General features: G+C 41.7%; 2 protein-coding genes across 20 annotated transcripts in view; one reads left to right on the top strand and one right to left on the bottom strand.

Annotated features, from left to right (window-relative positions):
- Positions 1–4,013, top strand: part of Trp53bp1 (transformation related protein 53 binding protein 1) — a 101,520-nt gene extending 97,507 nt beyond the window's left edge. For 9 of the 15 annotated variants that reach the window (XM_030251686.1, XM_017318937.2, XM_017318936.2 and 6 more), the window contains one exon: positions 241–4,013. In XM_030251686.1, the coding sequence (XP_030107546.1) occupies positions 241–428 (188 nt within the window). In that variant the 3' untranslated portion in view covers positions 429–4,013. The remainder of the gene's footprint in view (positions 1–240) is intronic. The other 6 variants (XM_011239583.3, XM_030251687.1, XM_030251688.1 and 3 more) reach the window with 2 other exon arrangements.
- The window catches only part of Tubgcp4 (tubulin, gamma complex associated protein 4), a 28,128-nt gene continuing 3,964 nt past the window's right edge, over positions 78–24,241 (bottom strand). For 2 of the 5 annotated variants that reach the window (XM_030251863.1, NM_153387.3), the window contains exons 3-18: positions 23,386–23,508; positions 23,024–23,077; positions 22,264–22,320; positions 20,099–20,178; positions 15,158–15,359; positions 14,349–14,514; positions 14,022–14,146; positions 10,666–10,716; positions 10,218–10,323; positions 9,379–9,486; positions 8,883–9,024; positions 6,438–6,615; positions 4,772–4,906; positions 3,322–3,438; positions 2,606–2,745; positions 78–2,113 (exon numbers count right to left, since the gene is read on the bottom strand). In XM_030251863.1, the coding sequence (XP_030107723.1) occupies positions 2,101–2,113; positions 2,606–2,745; positions 3,322–3,438; positions 4,772–4,906; positions 6,438–6,615; positions 8,883–9,024; positions 9,379–9,486; positions 10,218–10,323; positions 10,666–10,716; positions 14,022–14,146; positions 14,349–14,514; positions 15,158–15,359; positions 20,099–20,178; positions 22,264–22,296 (1,596 nt within the window). In that variant the 5' untranslated portion in view covers positions 22,297–22,320; positions 23,024–23,077; positions 23,386–23,508 and the 3' untranslated portion in view covers positions 78–2,100. The remainder of the gene's footprint in view (positions 2,114–2,605; positions 2,746–3,321; positions 3,439–4,771; positions 4,907–6,437; positions 6,616–8,882; positions 9,025–9,378; positions 9,487–10,217; positions 10,324–10,665; positions 10,717–14,021; positions 14,147–14,348; positions 14,515–15,157; positions 15,360–20,098; positions 20,179–22,263; positions 22,321–23,023; positions 23,078–23,385; positions 23,509–24,241) is intronic. The other 3 variants (NR_110985.1, NR_077245.2, NM_001290824.1) reach the window with 3 other exon arrangements.

Here is a 24,241-nt window from a genome sequence, read left to right as displayed (position 1 = left end):
TAAGTGAAGGATAACGCTATTCAGGCTTCTATAGTCTCCAGTGGTATTTCCATTCAATAGTTCTACAAGGCCAGACGTGGTGATTGCAACTTTTATTTTAGATTATGAACATACAGTACCTAGAGTAGAGGGCTTTGGTTTGGCAGAGTAGGGAATACCTGTTAGAAGGCACACCTGTCTTGTTTTAATAGGAGCTAAACTGAGTGTCCCTCCCTCATTCACTTCCCCTACTTTTTACAGACATTGCTTTAGGGGTATTTGATGTGGTGGTGACAGACCCCTCATGCCCAGCCTCGGTGCTCAAGTGTGCTGAAGCCTTGCAACTGCCTGTGGTATCACAAGAATGGGTGATCCAGTGCCTCATTGTTGGGGAGAGAATTGGATTCAAGCAGCATCCAAAATATAAACATGATTATGTTTCTCACTAAAGATACTTGGTCTTACTGGTTTTATTCCCTGCTATTGTGGAGATTGTGTTTTAATCAGGTTTTAAGTGTGTCTTGTGTGTAATTGTATTCTTTGCATGGACCTTGTACATAGTTTTATTTGCTGGACTTTTATGATAAAATAAATGTTGAATCTCTTTGGTTGTAGTAACTGGGATGTCTTCATCTGTTTCTTTGAGCTTAATCTCAGAACATGATAAACATAGGATCTTCTCTGAAGTTGTCAGCAGGCTTGTCACTTTAGCAGTACAGCAAACAAAGGGAGATAAAAATAGAGGAGTGAGCTTTATTTTGTGGCATCACTGTCAAGGTTATCCCAGGCTACCTAAAATGTTATACTTCCAAAAACAGTTTAAAGTAGGTGAGGGCCTGGGTAAACAGTAGTGCTAAAGTTGAGTGGGACTGGGAACAGCTCTGGGTATCAGGAGTTTATTGACAGATGACCTGCTACTGGGAACATGAACATGACCAGTTGTTAATGAATGGACAGTGACTATAAATTTGCTGGGACGGTTTTCTATAAAATAAGCTGTCACAACTGTTGGAAGTTATTCCTTCCTCACACTCATCATCATCATCCCTGTTAGCGAACGGCTTCTCATTCTCTAAATAAAGCCAGCGGTCTCATTTTTTCTATAGTGCCAAATAGTAAATACTTTTAGGCTTTGTGACCACACTTGTCTGTCTCAACAACTTGTCTTGTCTGTGAGCAATCACCGACAATAGCTAAATTGAGTATGTGTGGCTGTTTGAATAGTACTTTATTTACAAAAACAAGCAGCAGGCTGTTATCTGCTTTTAGAGGTGAGGTAACAAGGTGGGATAATCCTCCTGGGTAGTTGACAAGTACGGGCTCAGGCTTTCATAGTGGTTGGTAGACAGTGTAGATGAAGAGAGGACTCAGTGACTACAGACTGAGGCCCGGATGTTTCATTCTTGTCCAGCTTGGAGGGAAAGATGTCAGTGAAGTGTTTTGTTTATGCTGATGAGAACATTAGTATGTTCTCAGCCCGTGGTGGCTAGGCTATCTGACCATAAAACCTTAACTCATGTGGCAGGTCTAAGGTGGGAAAACTGGGTTGCAGTGAAAACTAAATTGTTTCTAAATCTAAACAATTTGACCTCTATCCTCTTTAGCCAGAATTGCCCTTTTACTAGTCTGAAAGAATTAGAACTCACTGGCTCAATTCTTCAGATAAAGGATACTCAAATCTTAAATTTTAGGGAAGGATAAAGATAGTCTGTGTAGTTACAAGGTACAGAAAGAGGGAAAGCTCACAGGCTCTCTGAAGGGTTTTCTCATTTGGTGGTGACACAGAAGCTGACCTGTTCAGGAGCGTGATTCCGTTCTTACATGAGCCAACCCACTGTTTACTGTGGTTATCTTCCATAGGAATATAGTAAGTGTTCAATAAACCCCGGTTACACAAATGAACCCACCCAACAGATGTCTTCAAAATCCTTCGTGTGGTCAGCAGAGGGATATCAGACCCCAGTTCCCCTACAGGAATGGCAGGGAGGATTTTTATACCTCTGCATTTCTTCTAGAAGACCCTTTCAGCAGTCTGCAGGCATTTGATGAATGATTTGAGAGATTTGTTACAGACATCAGAATGTGGCAGGGCTGTTTCATTTTTTGAACCAGAGTTTTCTTTTACATCCCAAAACTATAAAAGAAAAAAAAAGTTTCATTAAATGCCATGCCTTCCAAAGAAACATGGCAATCTGAGATAGAGCTAACACCATGGCAACAACACAGCTCTCTTAAGAAGCCGACGATGACCACTGGATATCAGTATTAGATTTAAGGAAGTTTAGAAGAGAGCATGGCACCACAGCCACACTGCTGCTAGTACATGTCAGAGCAGGCAGTGGAAGCCAGACTGCCCCCAGAACATAGCAGTACATAGCCTAACACAGACCTTACCCTCAGCTTTAGTATTTTAATATGCTGATGAACTTCACTAGAAAATAAATTCCAGTAAAATTGTAGAACATGATCACCCTACTCCCATACCCCCAACCCCTTCCTGCATCTCTGAGCCTTGTTTATAAAATGAGGGTAATCTGGAGGTGATGGCCAGAGTTGCATTTTGGTCTTCTATTGTTCATTAACCCCCTCCTCCAAATCTAGTAAGTGCCCCATGAATTGTTCCTACCTGCCCAGAGTCCCACCAGCCTGGGTATAGTATTTATTATAGTCTAGCCGGAGCAGTAACTGAGCCAAATCTGAGTTGATCTGGTGATTCCGAACACTGGAAAGAATCTTGAACAGGAGTGAAGACTGGCGACTAAAGCCCTGTTGAGAGACCCGAGCTGTCAGTGACCAGGCTAGGGTACTGGGAACCAAGGGGGTCTTTGGAAAAGCTTTGCTTAAATGTTTGCAGGACCACCTGGCCTTCCCATATTCCCATTTCTATCAGCTCCTAACATGACTTCTTAGTACATGTCCGTGAGATGCATGACTCCCATGAAAGTGCTTTCTCGTTAGTAGGAATTTAACAGCTCATTTAAGATTAATATATTCCATCACATACTGGGATTGCAGTGATCCTGCTTTGTTACAAGGAGATAAATATAGTCTGAGATTATAATTATAAGTGAGATAGGAGGCTGGTTCAGGGAAGGAAGTGGGATGTGAGAAAATGAGCACAAAGCCAGTGCATACTTGGTGGGCTGAAGAAACTATTCAGGGCTGAACTATTTCTGAACACTGTGAGGCAGCACATTATATATTCACCGATACCAGCGCTTTTATCTTTTTATCTCGTCATTTCTATGTCTGTTCTGGAAAACGCTTTATTGACCCGGAGCAGACTGCCTGCTCCACAGCTGGGGGGAGAGGTATGTATTTTCAGTGGCTAGGCAGACTCACCTTCACGAGAATGCTCAGCTGGGCCGCTCCGCGCTCATCCAGTGGACCTAGGTTCTGACTGACCAGTGAACAAAAACTGTGACAGAGATCTAGGATTTCATTCAGGCAGTGAAACACCTATCCAAAAATATAGCTGGCGTTAAGAAATGAAGAAATCGCTGAGAAATGCAAGGTTTGGGAAAATAGTTTTTAACAGCCTACTACCTCCCATGTCTGATCTCAGCAGAGACACCGCAACCTTCAAAGCTGTTTGGCCCTCCCAAGTAACACACAGAATGAACATCCCTTCTTGGGACAGCTGGCTTCTCTGACTCCCTGCACAAAACCTCTGCTCTAGTCACCATTAACTCCTCCTTCCTTAGACCCACTGAGAATGCTCTTGCCTTTGAGCTCTGAGTGTTGTTCCCTGAGATTCTCTTCTCTTTACTAACAGTTCAAGCCTCATTCTCTGTGAACTACTCCTTCCCCACTGCAGCCTTTAGCGGTCTCCACCCTTCTTCTGTTGTAGTACCTGTGTTGTTCACTGGTGATTGTCGGGCCACCCGTGCTGTTGCTGACTTTTGTATGTACATGTCTTGTTGTTTTCCAACTAGATTGTGAGCTCCTTAAGGGCAGAGCCATGACTTATACCTCTTTGTATCCCCAGTGCCTTGCATACAGTAAGCACTCAATAAAGACTTCAATTATGATGACCTGTTGTTCTAACGTGCTCTTCCTCAAGGATATACCCATGCTATGCAAGAACAGTGCCAACCACTGAGAGTGGCAGCTGCTTAAGTCACTCCTTCTAGGTGTAGCAAGTAACAGCCCCAAATACCAGAGTTCAAAGAAGCCCCATACCATTTATGGTTGGTGCCCGGATGAGTACAGCTTGCTCACCACAGAGATGAAAGCATAAGCACTCCAGGGTTATCTGAGTTGCACGCTCACCTTGGGATTGGGGCCAGCTTGTGTGCTTGCAGTTATTGGTGCTGAGACCCCAATCTGCACGTTTGACTTAAGTGATTTCTGGCCTTAGATTTTTTTCACAAGTTCCAATATGTAGTCAATGTTGAGTAGCTGTCAGAAGAGCTAAATGTGTGTACTTGCAGATGGACGTACACCCAGAGCATTAGACACGATGTACCTATGAGAACAACTTTCAAATGACTGGTTGATCCTGGTCCAACAGATTTCTAAGAAAGTGAGCTCTGTTGTTTTCCTGTAGAGTCAGGGAGATTCCTGAATTTCTGTAGGTCACTTGGGGTGTGTGTGTGTGTTAAACATAAAGTTCTTTTTATCTCTATCTGTTTACCACACTCTTACATTCTCGTTCCCTTTAACACTGTATTTTAAGTGTCAGAAATGTAAAGATGGACTTGAACATGCGATGAATAACAGTCTCATATCTCGTCAAGTCCAAGAGCCGACAGGGACATATTAGGCTAAGCAACCAATCACCCCTACTTACAGGCTTCAGCAAAATAAAGGATTGGGCCAGCAGATTGCTTAGGAAGTGGTCGTGTGCCAATCGGATGCTTTCAAAGTCCCTCGTAGAATTGATCTGATGAAGCAGCTGTGAGAACTGAGACTCCAGCACATCTACCTGATAGATAAAAAAACCTTTTTTTAGCACCTGGCACATTCTGAGTGTTCCATTTTATGGTTCTTCTCATGTTTTATTTTTAGTATGTGTGTGAATTGCTCATGCCACAGAGGCATGTGGAGGGCAAAGGACAACTTTTCAGGGTTGGTCCCAGGTCATCAGGCTTGGTGGCTCCAGCCTTTACCCACTGAGCCATCTCACCAGCCCTCATCTTCCTTTTAGCCACTTTAGGCTGACCAGTGACATGTTTCAGTTGCTCTGAGTCTTGTAGAGTGTGTGTTGCTTGAGGCCTGTGTATTCAGGGGAAGGCTGTAACAATGAATTACATTCCCTGACTTTTGTTTCTTTTTATACAGGGTCTTGCTGCAGCTCAGGCTTTGCAATTCTCCTTCCTGACACTTCCCAGTGTGGATGTTACAGTTGTGTGTCAACAGAACTGGTTGTATAATTTCTGTTTTTGAGACAGGGTTTCATGTAACCCAGGCTGGCCTGAAGCTCACTGTGTAGCCAAGAATGACCTTGAACTCCCGGTCCTCTTCCTTCTACCTCTGAAATGTTAGGATCACAGGCTAGTGCCGCCACACCTGACATTTTGCAGTGCCAGAGCTCAAACCCTTTCTGAATGCTATATAAGTACTCTACCAACTGACCTACATTCCCAGTCACAGTTGTTACTTCCAAAAAAAAAAAAAGTAAGTGTGTTTTGCTTGTGTGTGTGTGTGTAACACACACAGATGCCAGAAGAGGATATCAGATCCTTTGGATTAGAATTGCAGATGGTTGGAGCCACCATGTGGATACTAGGAAACAAACTCAGACCCTCTGCAAGTGTAGTCAGTGCTTTTAGCTGCTAAATCACCTTTCTAGCTCCATGGATGTGTAATTCTTAATCATTTCAAATGTCTTTGTAGACCACTCCCCTACCCAGTGAAATCCACTCCTGCCTCGTCCTCTCCACTGACTTAGTTAGCAATAGCAGGCTTCCTCAGCATGTAGTCAAGGATAGATATGGGACAAGCACAGTGAAGGAACAACACAGAATTATAAGATTACTCAAAAGATTATGAGTTGGGTTTTTTTTTCCAGTCATTGGGGGTGGGAGTTGTTGCATGGTTTTTTGATATGAACTTTTTTTTTTTTTTTTTGGTTTTCCGAGACAGGGTTTCTCTGTAGCCCAGGCTGTCCTGGAACTCACTGTGTAGACCAGGCTGGCCTGGAACTCAGAAATCCACCTGCCTCTGCCTCCCGAGTGCTGGGATTAAAGGTATGCGCCACCACTGCCCAGCTGATATGAACTTTTTAATTGATAATATCACGCCACAATGACAAAGGGTCACATCAGCAATCAGTGCATTGCTCATAAGTATCCTAATTCCCTTTATCCATTTATTTCCACTTAAAATGCCAAGCCTAGAGATAGAAATACTCAGTTTTCTCCAACTGTAGCATTTTACCAAATACAGAACAGCAGACCCTTTTCTGCTTTCTGGGCTCCTTTTCCCACCTCTTCCATCCATTGCACAGAACGTACCTGGAGATAGTACTGAAGATTATCTACCAAGAAGGCCATGTGGTTTCTTAGGCGCCACTTGACTGCGTCCGTCTGGTTAGATTTGAGGTGTTTGCGCTGCATCTGGAGTGCCCAGCAGTGCTGCAGTTCAGCTTGGACACGGCGCACACTCAGTAAGTACTTAAAAACAACATTGTACCTATGGCAGAAGCAGCATTGAGATACAGACCTTACTCCACCCCCCACCCCAACACACATACATACACCACAGACACAGGGATTCCTCTGTCACCTCTCTAGTGAGTGACAAGAATAATGTATTTATGCAGTAAATTAGATAGCAGAGGAAATGAAATGAATTTCAGTTGAACAACAAAATAACTAAACTTCAGTAAGAGCCTGTCACACGGGAATAAGGTAGAACATGAGAGAGGACATCCAATGTCATTTTAACCCTGTAGTCAGTCACTCATATCACACAGACACCCTATACACATCACACATGTGTACATAAAAACATTAAATACTAAAAATGTCTTAAATAGTAAGATATTAAATATTAAAGTATTTTATTAAGATAACATTAAAGTATCATAAATATTAAAATAGTAAATACTTTAAATATTAAAATGTTTTTATTTTATTAAACATTAAAAGCATTACTTTTAAAGCAATATTAAGTAAAGCCCACATCAAACAAGGAGGTGAGTAGCTAAGTTTTGGAGTCTCTGGACAAGGCCTGTACACTTGTCTAACTGGACTGGACTGTGAGTTCTGAACCTGTGGCTGAATCTTCTCCTTGCATCAGCCTCACTGTTCCCTGCTTCTGTGCTCTTCTGTATATTCTACAAAATGGCTGAGTAGGGAAGAATGAGGCTAGAGAGGTGGGCTGAAAGAGATGGCCTTTTCCTTACTCTGTGACCATAGTGAGAACGGTCTCCTTATCCTGTCTCAGGGTGCACTGTGTTTTTCTCACCTCCCTCGTGGGGATATCCTGTCCCACCATGCACTGGGCAGATGTTCATTCCAAGAAACAAGATTGGAAGCAGCCCTCCTCCAGGATTCCTGCTTCAGTCCCTGCTTCCAGGTTCCTGCTCTGACTTCCCTTCCTGATGCTATATGCTCAAGCCCAAATAAAACCCTTTGTTTCTGGGTATAGTCCTCACCACATACAACAGAAACCTAACTTATACATGGGTCCCAAGTATATTAACATCATGAATAGTAAATCATAAAAACCAGGGGAGAAAGTCCTATGAACTGATGGGAATAGTCAAGTGCCAGAACTTAGTACCATACCTGAGTCTTCATATTCCAAAGGCTACAAACTAGTCTACAAATAACAAACCTACAATTACTTATTTGCCAATTGAAACATATCTGGGCTGGGTATTGTGGTACAAGCCTTTAATCCCAGTGCTTGGGAGGCAGAGGCAGGCACATCTCGGAGTCTGAGGCCAGCCTGGTCTACAGAGTGAGTTCCAGGACAGCCAAGGCTGTATATAGAGACTTCTCTCAAACAAAGTCGGGCTAGAGAGATGGCTCAGTGGTTAAGATCACTTGCTGAATTCAGTTCCTAGCACCCATACTGGGTGCCTCACATTGCATGCAGCTCCAGTTCTGGTCTCCATGGGCACCCGCATACATGTGTGCAGACGCACATCCACATAAAAAAATCTTAAAAAGTGTCATTTTTAAGTGTGTGAAGTGAATGCAAGTGGGCATATGCTATGGCACTCAGGTAAATATGAAACCAGACTGCCCCTTACACCTTGTTTGAGACAGTGTCTTTTTGCTGTTTGCCTCTGTGCATGCCAAACTGGCTGGCTGGTGGACTCTCTTGTCTACTTCCTGTCTCATAATAGAAATGCTAGGATTACCAGGCAAGGCATGCTCACACTCAGCTTCAGGTGCATTCTGGGAATTCAAACTCAGGTCCTCCCTTTACGAAATGAGCTATTTCTCCAGTCCTAGTCTAATGGATTCTACGTCCATTTGTTCAAGTCCTTATCATTCCATATTGTCTCATGGCTGTCACCTCACTAATGTGAACTGCCTTCATCAGATCTGCCTGTGGGCAAATCTGTGGAGCATGTTCTTGACTGATGCAGAAGGGCCCAGCCACTGTGGGTGATACTATATCGAGGAGCAAGCCAGTAAGAAGCATTCCTCTGGTTTCTGCTCCTGCTGGAATTCCTATACTGACTGCTCTCAATGAAGGACTGCTGTCCAGACATTTACGCCAAATAAGCCCTTTCCTCTCAAGTTGCTTTTTCACAGCAAGAAAAAACAAACTAGACTCCGGTCTAGTTCCTGAAGACAGGCCGAGTCTGCAACCTCTAGCATGCTAGTGTAGAAACCAGCTGGACACCAGGCTGGCTTCTATCAGTCCTACTCCACTCCACTTTCCTTTTCCCTTGGATGTAACAAGTAATATTTATTTGGGAGAAACTCAGAAATACTCACTTTTCCAAGACAGCTGGGGTGAAGAGAATGTGCAGTGGCCACTGTACTTTGTAGGAAAGCCCTAGAGCAGCCCAGCCGGAAGAAGGAGCTTCCCGGGGGGATGTCTCCCGAGAAGGCACTTCTCTTGGCTGGGTGGCATCTGCTACGTAAAGAAATACGATAATAACTTTGTTAATTAGAACCATAGAGAGAAGGTGAACCACACACACAAAATGTACTCCAGTGGTACTGAAAAGCAGCATTGAGAGTCAATAAAGGTAGAGGGGAGGAAACTTCTGTGAGGGCTTTTCCTGAGAGGTGTTTTAGAGAAAAATATAGACGCATCTCAAAAACAACCTTGGGCAGAGCATCTCAACCTTCCTGGAATTACGTTTGTACCTGTACAAAATTGGAATAGTAGACTAGGTGATTTCTACAGTCTGAAATTATGCAGCTTCTGAGGAGGGATGAAAAAGACCAGAAGATGCAGAGAGGAAGCAATCAGAGAATAGCAGACCTTTGTGGTCCTTCCCATGATACTCAATCGTCAGGTGCAACAGAGGGAGAAGGTTGTCGTCATCTAGCAACACCTTGTGTGCTGACTGTTGAAAGGCCACATTCACATCTGTAAGAAAGCACAGGAAAGCAACAGGTTCAGGGTCAGGGCATCTGTGGCTTCTGCCTGACAGCATTAAGTCCTCCTCCTTGTTAACAATCCTGAGAGTCGTTCCTGCTCCGGACAGTCCCTGTAGTGTCAGCGGGGCTGGCAATACTCAATTCCTGGGGAGACAGCATGTCAAATGGGTTAACATATCTGATTTTTTTAATCTATATTCTGGCTGTTTTGTTTATAGACTTGATTTAAACAATCAAGGCCCTTATTTTCTCTTCCATTTCCTTTGTCTTGTTTCAGATCTTTATTATATTATTCTTCTTGTGCTTGGATAGGGGTGGCCATTAAACTAACCAAAGGGAAGACACTTGCTGAAAGAGGCATCTCCTAAACTTGACTTCTTCACTGTTAAAGTTATAGCCATGTGGATCTGGCTGTAACCAGTTAAAACAAAGCACTTCACTAGATTTCTTTAGTTTGCTTCTAGAGACCAGGAATGGCTACTGATGTCTAGGGGAGTTGTCAGGGTAAGGAGAAGTCTTGAAAGTACTGAAGTCCTTCACTTTAGTTGTTCTGAGACCTAGTTATACCCCAAGCATAAGGAAGCTTTAGCTATAACAACTGCTTGTGACTCAAGTCCTCCCTCTTCTGGCCTCTGCAGGCAAACATGCAACACACAACACCAGCCAAGAAACACCCTGCAACCTGAGCAAACTTTACTCTCAGGGCCACAGGAAAATTACCATGCTCTGTTACTGCAGTGGGTGGTGTTTTCAACATGTGCTGAGCTGTGTCAATGAAGGCCTGGAACAGTTCTCCTCGTCCCAGCAGGTAAAAGTCTTTAATGATCTGGGGAAAGAATTTCAGTGTACAATTCAGTAAATCAGAGCCTGGAGGCCCTGACCACCCCAAATGAATTAGACACAGAGAGGCTGATACTAGCAGTCTGAAGGATACAGGCTTGACATTTTAAAGAGACATACAGAGCAGCCTCCCAAAGCAGGAAGACTCTGTTTGATGGTATTTACATCACAACAGAAGAAAGTAAGCTTGAATCTTTAGAGTAGAAAAGATTTGTAGCATAAAATATATTTTCCTCACTTGAGTAAGAACAAATGAATCGACTGTGGCAGTGTAGATAAGACTGCTTTCCAGAATCATTTCCGGATTTAAAAGAGTGTCAGTTATTACCTTCAGCTGACCCAGTAAATCTGACTCTTCCACCATTAGCTTCCAGAGGTGCTGTGATGAGATTAAAAAAAAAAACACAAAAATCCATTACAGTGAACCCAAGTTCAGCTAATCCTAGGAATGAGCAGACAGAAACAAAACCTATACAAGATAAAAATGTCCTGAAATTAATGGTAATAGCTACATATACAACTCTGTGTGAATACCATTTTTAAATGGCTACAAAGTTGAGTACATATTTGATTTTTTTTTCCCCAGTCACTTTTGAGAAAGCATGACTGTAGCCAAGCGGAGTAGCTCATGCCTTGAATTTCAGCATCAGAAGCAGAGGTAGAAGGAGCTCTGTTGAGTTCAAGGCCAGCCTAATCTATATAGTTAGTTCCAGGACAGGAAGAGTCTCTACAGAAGGAGACCCTGTCTCAAAAAAGCACAACATTAAAGTTAATAGGAAAAATCATCTGGGTACCTGGAGATGCATAGATAAGTTGTATGATTTTTTTTTTTACACTTGTATGGGTGTTATGCCTGCATGCATATCTTTGTATCATATGCCTGGCTCGTGCCCTCAGAGGCTAGATAAGGATGCCAGATTCCCTGGAGCTGGAATTCCAGATGGTTGTGAGCCATTTTGTAGGTGTTGGAAATCAAATCCAGGTCCACTGGGAGAGCAAGCCACTGCTCTTAACTGATAAGCCATCTCTCGAGTCCTTTTTATAAAAACAAAAACAAAACAAAAAAACAGAAGAAAAAAAAAAAACCCCAAAAAGCTAAATGGGATTGCTGCCTATGCAAAGCTGGCCTGGAGTTGGCAGTCATCTTCCTGCTATGCTATAGTTTTCCCAGTGCTACACTGATGGGGTGTGTACCAGAAAGCCTAGATTTTCTTTTTCTTTTTTTATAAGTCATGAACTAATGGAGAGTTTTAGCCAATGCTTTTTCTGCATCTCCAGGTACCCAGATGTTACATTTATATATAATTTTTCTAAATGTGTAAGTTAGTATGTTTTAAATTAAGGGGGAAAAGCTGGTTCTAACTAGTTTATTAATCTTAATAAAAGCCTAACAAGACTAAATAATGAGAAAAACTGGGGCTGGCAAGATGGCTCAGTGATGAAAAACCTTGCTAAGCAAGCATAAGGACCCAAGTTCAGATCTCCAGCATCTATGTGAAAGCTGAGCAGTGGCTCGTGCCTAACCCAATGCTGGCAGACAGGGAGGCAGGGAGTGCTGGGGCTCCCTGGCCAGCCAGGCCAGCCCAAACAGTGAGCTCTTGGTTCAGAAAGATGCTGTCCTAACAGTAAGGTAGGAGAGTGAAAACAGAAGATTTCTGAAACTAATCTCCACAGGCACGCACGCACTCACACAACACACACACACCTACCTACCTTGTAACATAAGTACATACACTACACACCCAGACACACAATTTATTTATTTATTTATTCTTTTTTTTTTTTTTTTCCTAGACAGGGTTTCTCTGTAGCCCTGGCTGTTGTCCTGTAAACCAAGCTGGCCTCAAATGCAGAGATCCACTTGCCTCTGCCTGCCCTATGCTACTACTGACAGGCCACAAAATCATGTTTAAAAGACAAAACTTAAGTAAACAAAACAAAACAAAACCTATTTATAGATAAGCAAGTATTTTAAAAATTTAAGTCCACCTGAAATAGTCAAGTTGCAAAGCTACAGAGTCATCAAAACTGTTACAAGAAGAAGCTTTATGGCAACTTAGTTTTAAAACATACTCAGCCAGTCAAGGTTCTCTTCCTAAGGAAGCCTAGATCACTTTTCAGGGAAGTTCAAACTCTAAGTAACAATTACAAACAAAGAAAACACAGACTGTTTAACAAACAAAAAGAAAAGGAACAAAAGCACCTACCTAACCCATTTTATAAGGCTTATGTAAAAACTACCCAAGAATAAGACAATTGTCTTTCTTAACTAATGCATACAGATATAAAAACTATGAAAGAGAAATGGATCCAAGGCAAGACTGCTCTCCTCCACTAACACAGGGGCAACTGGTAAACCTGACAGCACTTAAGAAAAAAACCCAGCTAACTAGGAAGAGAATAGTTTATTACACTGCCTTCTAGAAGCCTACAGCAAATGTCATAGTAATGCAGGAATTCTCTGCATCTCTAAGCGTCAGGAGTTCAGAGACGTCCAATATTACCTCTGCTGTTTGACACAATTTATGCAAACAAAGGCGACCTGTCTACTTTATCAATAAAGATCCTAGAACAATGTATGGTGGGGTGTTAAACATTAGAAGAAGTGTTGTAAAACACTTCTTATTTTCTTATTTTCAGGTGATGTAATCTTTTGTACATAAAAAATTTTATAGTATCAAACCCCAGAATTAAGTTAGTTACCCAGGGATTGGAGAGATGACTCAGAGGTTAAGAGCACTGACTGCTTTTCCAGAGGTTCTGAGTTCAATTCTCAGCAACCACATGGTGGCTCACAACCATCTGTAATGGGATCTGATGCCCTCTTCTGGTGTGTCTGAAGAGAGCGACAGTGCACTCATATACATAAAATAAATAAGCCTTTAAAAAAAAGTTAGTTACACAGAGTTAAGGGGAATGTGTAAGACTAGCCAGCAATAAATTAGCATTACTATGTCTCCATATAAATAATAAACAACTTTAGATACAAGAGTTTTTCTCTTACATATCCAAAATTTTAGTGAAAGTAGTGACTATTATACAGAAAAACAAATAAATCATAAGCTTACATCTTGAAGTTCACAATGAACAGGCCAATCAATATAAGCACCCTCAGCTCAAGAAGTCCCAGTACCTAGAATCCCTAGCAACCCTCCCACTTGTCTCAAGGGCCAGGACCACCATCCTGTGTGCGTGGCTTTCCTTCCAAGATTACCATGTACAAGTGAAATACATGGTCGATAATAAAACACACACACATGGGCACAAACACACAGACATACACACAAAGCTTTTCCTCACCCAAATTCATGAGTGTTAGAAATTAAACTGAGACTTCCCTTTAATCAACTGATTAAAACACATCAGTTCCATTTCTACCTGAAAAACAGACGTTCTTTCACTTATTTCTTTTCATGTGTGAGGGTGTGTGCCTAGTGATTATCTGTATCAATGTCTGCCCAGTGCCTCTGGAAGCCAGAATAGGGCACTGGATCTCTTGGAGCTGGAGTGGCAGATGGTTGAAAGCCACTATGTGGGTCCTGGGAATCGAACCAAAGTTGAATCCAGTGCTCTTAACCACTGAGCCATCTCTCCAGCCCCATAGGTACCCCCCTCCCCGCTCTCTCTCCCTTTAGGGTTCTACAAACTCATGTCTTCTGGAACACTAGAAGAGAAAAGACAGACCTCAGCCACAGTGCTACGAATCCGATCTACCACCTGCTCAAAATCCACCAGGCTGAAGAGTGGCTGCTGCTTGAGCCGGTGCAGCTCGGCAGCGAATGTGTCCTCCTGGTTTTTCAAGATGGACCCTGTGGATTATGATGACATGATCATCAGACAGGAGTCAGGGCAGACAGGGTGGAGGGGGCCACAGTGGCCCAGGCAAATCTATCAGAGCGGTTTTGCTGCAGTCATTGTTGTCATCAGCCACTCTAACCCTGCATGCTTTGGGCCAGTGTTGCAGATACAGAGCCTCTGAGGATGGGACCAATAGAACAAGGGCATTCCTACCTTTCCTTGTCAGGTTCACATTTTGATTCTCAAACATTTGGACAGATTCTCCAACAAAGAGGATTTTTTCAGCAACTCTCACTGGAATGTATGATGGTAAAATCTCTACCCTCAGCGAAAACTGCTTCAGAGATGGGGCCAGCATATTCTCTTCCTCAATTAGGCGCTAGTGAAGAAAATAATCGGTCAGTGAAGTATGATGACAGGTCTTAACTCCCAACCCATGATCTGTGCGACTGGTAAACAAGGTGTAGATCTCAGGAAGAAAACTGGCACGGCGGAAAGCGCTGAGTTCTTATCCTTTAATTTACCTCTGTGTGTTAGTGTGTGTCCTCACATCTTCCCTGAGACCAGGTCTCCTTGTTGTTCTGCTGTGTATATCAAGCTAGCTAGCCTTCGGGCTTCCAGAGATCCCGTTTCTGCCTCCCATCTCTCTGCAGGAGCACTGAGATTACAGATGTTCACAGTATCTAGCATCCGCTTTCACATGGGTTCTTGGAATTTGAACACAGGTCCTCACACTTACACAGCACTTTGACCAATGGCATCAATCCCTCAGACTAGCACTGAGTTTTTAAATATAAAACTCATCACTAAACTTGTAAGAGCATATAATGTAGAAAGGAGAAACAAGGATTTCAAAACCACTTGCTATTTTGTCGTTTCTAACTAATTAAGAGAAAGCCCAGTGTGTCTAACTGATCCACTCATGGAAGGCAGCCAGGCTGTGATAGGCCAAGGTAGGTCAGTGAGTCAGCTGCAGGTGTTCCCGACAGGCGGCTGCCCCGGGCTTCCTGCCGTGTCCTCACCAGGTCCTGCAGTTCTCTCAGCTGTTTTCCTGTCAGGCCTCCAATGCCCAGGTCCTCCTCATCCTCTTCCAGCTGCGCACTGAGAGTACCAGAAGATGGGCCCTGTTTGATGAAGAACTCTTCATGCTGATCCAAAAGGAGTCCATGCAGCATCCAGGCTGAGAGCTGTTTATACATGACTCCATGGCACACAGCCAGGATTCTGAGGAGAGAAGGAAGCAAGAGCTTTACCAGTCTATTTAGAATCCTGAGACTCACCATAGCCAGAGGTCACGTTTGAAATTTTGATAGGACAGACAGAAGCTCAATAGGTTAGTGAGTCGTGGGAGAAACAAGATATAGATAACTGTGATAATTTAATTACTTAGACAGACTGATTAAACTTTCATATGTAACTACAGTACTATATACTTGTACTCCAACCTGTACTATATAATTCATTAAAATCAGGAAGTATTTTTTTAGGACAAATAATTTTGTTCTTTGTGTAAATTCCAAAACTAATGAGTCTTACATAAGTGGAGGTAATGGAGCCACTTTTTTCTGAACATGGCCTGAATTTATTATTCTTGGAATTGCACAGGGAAAAAAGATTCAATATGTGGATACCAGGTTTGTCAATAAAATGCAGAAATCAAAATAAAATAAAATTCAGGAAGGTAGCTGGGGAATGGGTTTAAGATGGTCTTGAAGGGTGGCCAGAGGGCATATTCACTATGAAGAGATAAAGGTATCTTTGCAACAGAGAAACTTGACAGACACCATGGTATCAACTCCACAGAAGCATCATGGGATAAACTAACTTTCTGAAACAATGCCATGCATGTAAGTCGTCTTGCTAAAAATGTCTAACCCAAATCTAATCAGGAAGAAGGAATCAGAAAAGTTTAAATTGTGTGCATCCAACAGACAGTGTTAAGAGTTCCTGAGTGTTTTCGTCACAGACAATGACAAGAGGAAGTGGGCTGTCTTACAGTTCTAAAGGTTTTTAAAAATTATTTTTATTTTATGTATATGTGTGCTTTTGTGTGTGTGTCACCTGAGTACAGGTGTCTGAAAGAGAGAGGTGACTAATCCTACTAGAGCTGCATTTATAGACAGTTGTGAGTTGCCATGTGGGTGCTGAGAACTGAACCATGTACCATGAAAAGCAGAAATTGCTCCTAACCACCAAGCCATCTCTTCTACTCCAGGGAGCTGTTTCAAACTGGAGGAGACTTTAAAAAGCTCAGGAACATGAGGGCTATGCCTGTAATTCCAGCAATTGAAGGATGAAGCAGGAGGATCACTATGAGTTCAAGGAGGGCCTAGGTTATTGAATGAGACTCTGATGAAAAACTAAACACACACACACATCCACACACCAAGAAAATGAGAAGAGGCCAGAATAGAGAGATAGACTTAAAAAGACATAATTAAATGTAACATATGAAAATGTACTAGATCTGAATTGTGAAAAACATAACAGCTATTCTGGACAAATGGAGAAATTTCAAAATATTCTAAATATCAAATTAATTTTTTTGGTGGATAATAGAGTATTGAGGTTATATTAAAAAAAGAATGCCTTGCTTCTAAAGAGATATAAGCTAACTATGTAGGAGTTAAGTTAGAATATCTGCAACTACTTTCTAATGTCCCAACAACAAAATTGGAATATATACATATTTCACATGCATATAGGAGAAAGAAAAAAGATGAATTAGGCAAAATGTTAACAATTGGTAAAATTAAAGGATAATCAAGTGCTTTATATTTAATTTCTTTGTAGGATTGATATTTTTCAAAATGAGAGTGGGGGGAAGAAATAGAGCTTTAGTCTACTACTTAAAATATACAAACTAAAAAGAGATTCTTTAATAAAATTAAATAGCACTGTGGCAGGTAAGCTGACCTCCCCCTTTGTTCTTCCAAATCCAATCCCCCAGTCTCACCCCCAGCTCTGTAGCAGCACCTGCATCAGCCTCCTGTTACCCTCTGCCCATCTCCTTTAGTTTACACAGACCTTCACCTCCTAACCTTGCTCCCCCATTCCCATACCCCAGCCCAACTCCAGCAGGCCTCCCTTAGGAACTAACTAGGGAAGCGAGAAGGCTAACTCCAGATCTTCCCCCCACCCCTCTCCTCCATATCCAATCCCCCAGTCTCACCTCCAGCTCTGTAGCAGACCTCCTATTGTGGACTCTCCTCACTCTCTGCCTCCATTCCTAGGGCAGATCCTGGTGAACTCCCTCAGCTCCTTTCCTAAGTGTCAGCTCCCAATATGAAGACACACATCTTACTTGGAACCCCTAGTGGCCACAACTACCAGGATCCCAGAAGCATTTTCCACCAGGCAACACAAAGCCACCACACTTTTTTTTTTTTTTTTGAGACAGGCTTTCTCTGTATAGCCACACTCTTAAGAACCAGAGAAGAAGCAGAAACCAAAGAACAAAACACCCACTCAATAAAGACAAGGCCAGATATCAATTCTAGATACCTAGAATTATAATCTTCCCAAACCCAGATGCCTAGATGCCAGTATGAAAACACAGTAACAGCCAGGATCTTCACTAGAGCCTAACTACCCACAGCAGGCCCTGAGTATTGCAATACAGATGAATCATAAGAAAAAGCCCTTCAAATGGCCTTCATGAATATGACAGAAGTCATTAAAGAGAAAATGAATAAATCACTTAAAGAAATCTATGGAAACATAAATGAACAGTGGAAGGAAATGAATAAAACCATGCAAGACATGAAAATGGAAATAGAATCAATAAAGAAAACCAAACTGAGGGAAATCTGGAAATGAAAAATTTAGGAACTTGCACAGGAACCTCAGAGGCAAGCCTCATTAACAGAATACAAGAGATAGAAAAGAGAATCTCAGGCATGGAAGACAAGATAGAAGAAATAAATTCCTTGGTCAAAGAAAATGTTAATCTGAACTCCTGGCCCAAAACAACTAGGAATCTGGGACATGATGAAAAGACCAATTCTAAAAATAATATAAACAGAGGAAAGAGAAGAAACAAAGTCAAAGGCATAGAGAGCATTTTCAACAAAATCATAGAGGAAAATTCCCCTAACCTAAAGGAGATGCCTATCAAGTACAGGAAGTGCACAGAACAAGAAATAGAATGAAATAGAAAAGAAAGTTCACCCAGCACATAATAATCAAAACACTAAACCTATAGAGCAAAGAAAGAATATGGAAAGGTGCAAGGGAAAAAGAGCAAGTAACATATAAAGGCAGACCCATCAGAATAACACCTGACTTCTCAAAGGAGAATCTAAAAGTCAGATTTGCTATGGATTCTAAGGGACCACAGATGCCAGCCCAGACTACTATACCCAGCAAAACTTTCAATCACCATTGATGGATAAAATCAGACATTCCATGATAAAACCAAATTTAAGCAATATCTATTTACAAATTCTGCCTTACAGAAGGTACTAGGAGGAAAATTCCCAACCTAAAGAGGCTAACTATACCCAAGAAAACACAGGGAATGAATAATTCCAGACAGCAAATCAAAAAAGGAGAAACACCATCACCACCAAGATAACCAGAATTAACAAACACTTCTCACCTTGTCATCAAGAATAGACATTACCTAAGGGTAAAATGATGGAAAAAGCTATTCCAAGCAAATGCACTTAAGAAGCAAGCTGGTGTATTGACAAAACAGACTTTAAACCAAAACTAATCAGAAAAGACAGGGAGTACACTACATACTCATCAAAGGAAAACTCCAAGAAGACAATTCTTAACATCCATGCATCAAACACAAGGACACCCAAGTTCTTAAAAGAAACATGGCTACAGCTTAAATCACATACCAACCCTCACACACTAACAGTGGTAAACTTCAATATCCCACTCTCTCCAATAGACAGGCCATCTAGACAAAAACGAAACGAAAATACTGGAGCTAACTGATGTTATACCAAATGGACTTAACATGTATTTTACAGAACATTTCACCCAATCACAAAAGAATATACCTTCTTCTCAGTGCCTCACAGAACTTTCTCCAAAACCGACCACATACTTGGATACAAAGCAAGTCTCAAGAAAATTGAAATACCACCTGATATCCTATCTAGATTAAAACTGGATATCATTAATAACAGAAACCTTACAGACTCATAGAAACTAAACAACTCACTACTGAATGAAAAATGGGCCAAGACAGAAATTAAGAAAGAAGACTTTCTAGAGTTTAATGAAAAGGAATATACAACATATAAAAACTTATAAAATAAAATGAGTGCTATTCTAAGTGTCAAATTCATAGCACTAAGTGCCTACATATGGGGTTGGTGAGATGGCTCGGCAGCTAAGAGCACTGGCTGTTCTTCCAGAGGTCCTGAGTTCAATTCCCAGCAACCACATAGTGGCCCATGACTATCTATAAAGGGTTCTGATGCCCTCTTCTGGCATGCAGGTGTATCTGCAGAGGGCGCACTCACATTAAAAATATAAACAAAGTGAGTTATTTGTCATTTATTTAAAAAAAAAAAGAAAAAAAACTGGAGAGATCTCATACTAGTACTTAACAGCACACCCGAAGGCTCCAGAACAAAAAGAACTCACATTCAAAAGAAGCAGACAGACAGCAAAAAATAATCATACTCAGCATGAGTCAGTGAAAAGTGCAGGTCAGCACTCCTCACATTATTCTACAAATAGAAACAGGAAGAACACTGCCCAATTTGTTTTATGGGGCCAATTACCCAATACCCAAACCACATAAGACCCATCAAAGAAAGAATCAGATCAATTTCAGTTATGAACATCAATGCAAAAATTCTCAATAATATACTTGCAAACAGATTCTAAGAACACATTAAGAAGATGAGTCACCTGATATGACCTCAAAATAAACCAGGACAAGTGAAGTCACTTGACTCCCTCCCCTATTCCCAATACTTACGGAAGCCAGGACTTACTTTTCTAATGCGCTTCGGACTGGAGGCAAGCCCCCACAGCTATGTTTGTAAACTGTTTCCAGGATTTGACAGCCATGAATCTGTGGAAAATATAGCCTTATCAATCTAGGTTACAGAAACTCATATTCTACATCAACCAAGACAGCACAGTCCAGTAGCTAATATAGTCCCTCCCAAGATGTCTATATAGTCAATTTGTAAAGACAGACTCTTCCGCCCTCAGTGTCAGTGTTACCTGTTGTCTCAGGTTTCTAAAGGCAACTTGCTGGGGAAAGGGTTATATCAGTTTATAGTTTGTATAGGTTTATAGGTCATCATGAAGGCTAGTAGGGGCAAGAGCTCAAGGCAGGAACTGAAGCAAAGGCCATCGAGAAATGTTGCTTACTGGCTTACTGTGCCCCACTCCCACCCCCACAGCTGGCTCAGCCTGCCCTATTATCCAAGACCACCTGCCCAGGTGTGGCACTGCCGTCAGTGACCTGGGCCTCCCACACCAATCATTCATCAAGAAAATGCACTATAGATTTGCCTATAAGTAATCTGATGGAGGTGTTTCCTCAACTGAGGTTCCTTTTCACAAATGACTCATTTGTCAAGTTGGCAAAAATATTTTTTTAAATAAATGCAAATTTGGGGGTAAAGCTCAGACACCTATGGTTTACCAAGCACTTCAGGTGCTTGCTAGTACACTCTAATATACACACTGGCTTGAGAGCCAAGTCACTGAAGAAACCAGAGTCATGGGGAACTGGCACTTCAAAACCAAGGAAAAGTCTTTGATAAGGTTCAAGTCAGACTACTAACTAGGTATGAACCCTGACCCTAACTGGAAGTCTCTGTGCCCTCCAGGCTTTTCTTACAAATCACTTTGAGGTATAATTTGTATATCCTAAATTTACATGCCTATCTAAAGTGTATTAAGGGCTTTTAGTAAATTTACAGTATTACACAATCATCACTCTGATATGAGTTTATACTATTTCATCACTCTAAAAACAATCCCCTTAGGTGAGCCTATTTGCAATTGGTCCCCATTCTCCCCCTCAGCCCATGGTCTCAAGTTCCTCAGTATTTAAAACTGGAGCACTAGCATACTGGTTCCTCTGCTGCTACCTGGCCAGGTAGAAAGGATGACTCATCTCAGACCCTCTATTTGTTCCCATTCTTCCCATAGCCAGTGGAAGCTCAAAGTCAACTGAGAGATGCAGCTAGGCATGGAAATCTGTACACTCACTACTAACTCCACTCATGTAGGAGGTTCCCTCCCATTTCAAGTTTAATAGAGTGGTCAGGAGCACAGTCTTTGAGTTACACAGATCCTATTGTTTACCTTGTTCTCTATGACCCTGAGCGTATATAATTATGTATGTAAAGCTCTCAGCAAGGGTATGGCACAGAGCAATAACCATTGACTTTAATGAGCGCAGTCATCTCTGAAGCACTTTCCCACTGGCTTTGTTAGCAGTCAATGGAGCAGGGCTTTACGGATCTACACTCACTGAAGAAGTAAAGCAGCTACAGTGTAAGTCGACTAACTACACTGCGAGTAACAACCTAAGGCACAGATACTATGGCCAGAAAACATGGAGAACTGAGCTGAGCACAATTCATTTGTCTCCTTAGTCCAATAATGGGTAAACAGAAGAAAAGAATTCCTATAAAATGCCTAAGGATTTTCCTCATAGATATTACCCCACTCAAAAAAGACAATCTTCTGATGGGGTGGGGGGGCGCGGGGAATTAACTGTTCAATGTGTGATAAAACTTTTGACAATGGGTGTCATGTATGAATATAACAAGCTGAGTTTTGCCCAGTGATTCTTAACTCTCAGGAAACCATCTTCTTTCTAAGTGGGTCTCTTGTCCCTATTCAAAGCCAGAGGTTCTAAACCCTTAGTACAACCTGCTTTCACCACCAAATGCCCAAAGTATTTTCTCTAACCTCAGCAACATTCTTAGGTAGAGCTACATACTCTACTTTCTCAATCACAAGGTGTTTAAAGAAAGCATGTCTTATTCTTGAATGTCTGATATTTTATATGGACTGTAAAGAGATAATGCTAAACAAATACATAAAAAATATTAAAAGCAGTGTCTTCCAAAAAGTCTGTAAAACAGTATTGATTATTAGATTTTCTTTGAAGTTTATCATAAAAAGTTCTCACCTTTTGGCTTTTAATTTGCTCCACTACAACCATCACAGAGGGGAAAAGGAGCTGGAACTGCAAAGCAGAGGAAACTCAAGGTGTGAATTAAATACAGGATTAAAAAAAAGATCAACTCAAGATTAAAAGACACACCTTAATTATAGCACTTGAGAGGCAGAGAAAGGTGGATCTCTGTGAATTCCAGGCCAGCCTGGTTTACAGTGTTTCAGGACGGCAGGGATACACAGAGAAACCCTGTCTCAAAAAACAAACAAAAAGACAAAAACAAAAAACCGGGTGGGGTGGGGAAAGTAATACTTTTGTTTCCAGATGCAATACCACAGAATAGTCAAGTTGGGCATCCTAAGTCAATCTGACATCAAAACACTCTGTACCTTGAGTCTTGTGTCCCTGCTACTATCCATGTCAACAGGACAATATTCACATCATATTAAGGCCTAATTAAACGTGGAACTTTTTGTTGCTCAGTTTTTGTTTTTGTTTTTGTTTTTGTTTTTAAAGCTGGCCCAGAACTTACTGAAGAAAACTTATAGACTAGGTTAGCCCCTTCCTCCTGAGTATACCAGGATGACAGGCAGGTGGCATATACATTACACTTTTAAAGCAGTTCTCATCTAACAAAGCACAGCTAATAAAATTCAGAAAATATATTTATTGGGCTCTGACCTTAGGTTAAAAAGTTTTTAATATACCGCCACAAATTGGGATTATTTAAAAACGGCAAGACTCCAAAGCATTTTAGCATTCCAAGGCATACCTGATCTAAGGAGTAATTGACATGTGATATGGAGAGATGCGGGTCAGCCAGGAACTGCAATAAAAGCACACTTATCAGAATCCTACACCAATAACTTGAATTTGCTCTATATAAACTAGGAGAGAATGTGACAATGAGCTCAGTGTTTGCTTTAAGCTCTGCAGAACTAATAGATGAAACAGTTACTTTTCAGATGACAAGTCCACTCTGGAGCCACTTTGAAAACCGTACCCTCTAGCCACACGGGAAATAGCTCACTCTTACCTAGCTGACCTTCTCAAACGCCACTTCTAAGTCAAGAACATGCTCTAATCTACTATCCCCTCAGGATGTTGCTGTCTGTATTACCTCCTCCTCCTCACCTCTTGTTCCAAATCAAGCAGTGCTTGGCGATACGGCTGCAAAACTGAATCCAGCCCTGTGCAGAAGGCTCTCAGGTAGATCCCATGCAGTCCCCCTTGGCCCTGCTGGGGAGGATGGTGGTCCTGCAAATAAACAAAGACGGGCAACGTCTCAGTCAGAGCCAGCAACCCGAGAAGATACCGTCTTTTACTAGGAGTGCTTACATTTTTTAATAAATAATTCCATATCAAAGCAGTATTTTAGCAAGAGAAAGAAGATAAATGACTGAAAATAAAATGTATGCAAGGTGCCTCAGGAAAGAAGTGCTGACATGGCCACAGTATGGTTAAGGGAAAGGTTTTGTTGTAGGATTTGGTTCCTAGTGTCTGTTGTGTGACAAAATTTTTCCTGAACACAACACACACACACACCTCCTCTAGTCACTAGATGAGGAGCCATGACAGACCAAAGTATAGATACTGCTGTGAACCAGTCAGTTTTATTTGGAGTATTTATAGGAATATGAGTGAGGGGTTACTTGCCAAACTCCAGCCTAACATGGTTAGGGTGACGGCTCACAAATCTGAGAACCTGGAGCACACTGCATAGCCTACAGGCAGCTCAACAGGTTGGAGTATCCTGTCCAGGTAGCTCAGTTGGTCTGAGCCTCTTCTAAGCTGGTTTCTGCTTCTTTGGGGGCTGCTTGGGGTGTGTGTGTGTGTCTGGTTTTAGGGAATACCTGAAGCTATTCTAAGTTGTTGACTTTGTGTCTTAAGGTGCTTCTCCCAATGGTGATTCTCATAAGCACTGGTAATTCTAGTTCCTGGGGGACTCAATACCTTCTGGTCTGGGCAGGTACAGGACATACACATGGTG

This window comes from Mus musculus, chromosome 2 (assembly GCF_000001635.26).
Source record: "Mus musculus strain C57BL/6J chromosome 2, GRCm38.p6 C57BL/6J".
NCBI classification, from domain to species: domain Eukaryota; kingdom Metazoa; phylum Chordata; class Mammalia; order Rodentia; family Muridae; genus Mus; species Mus musculus.
The sequence above is the reverse complement of the archived record's forward strand: the minus strand, read 5'-3'. Positions and strand labels throughout refer to the sequence as shown.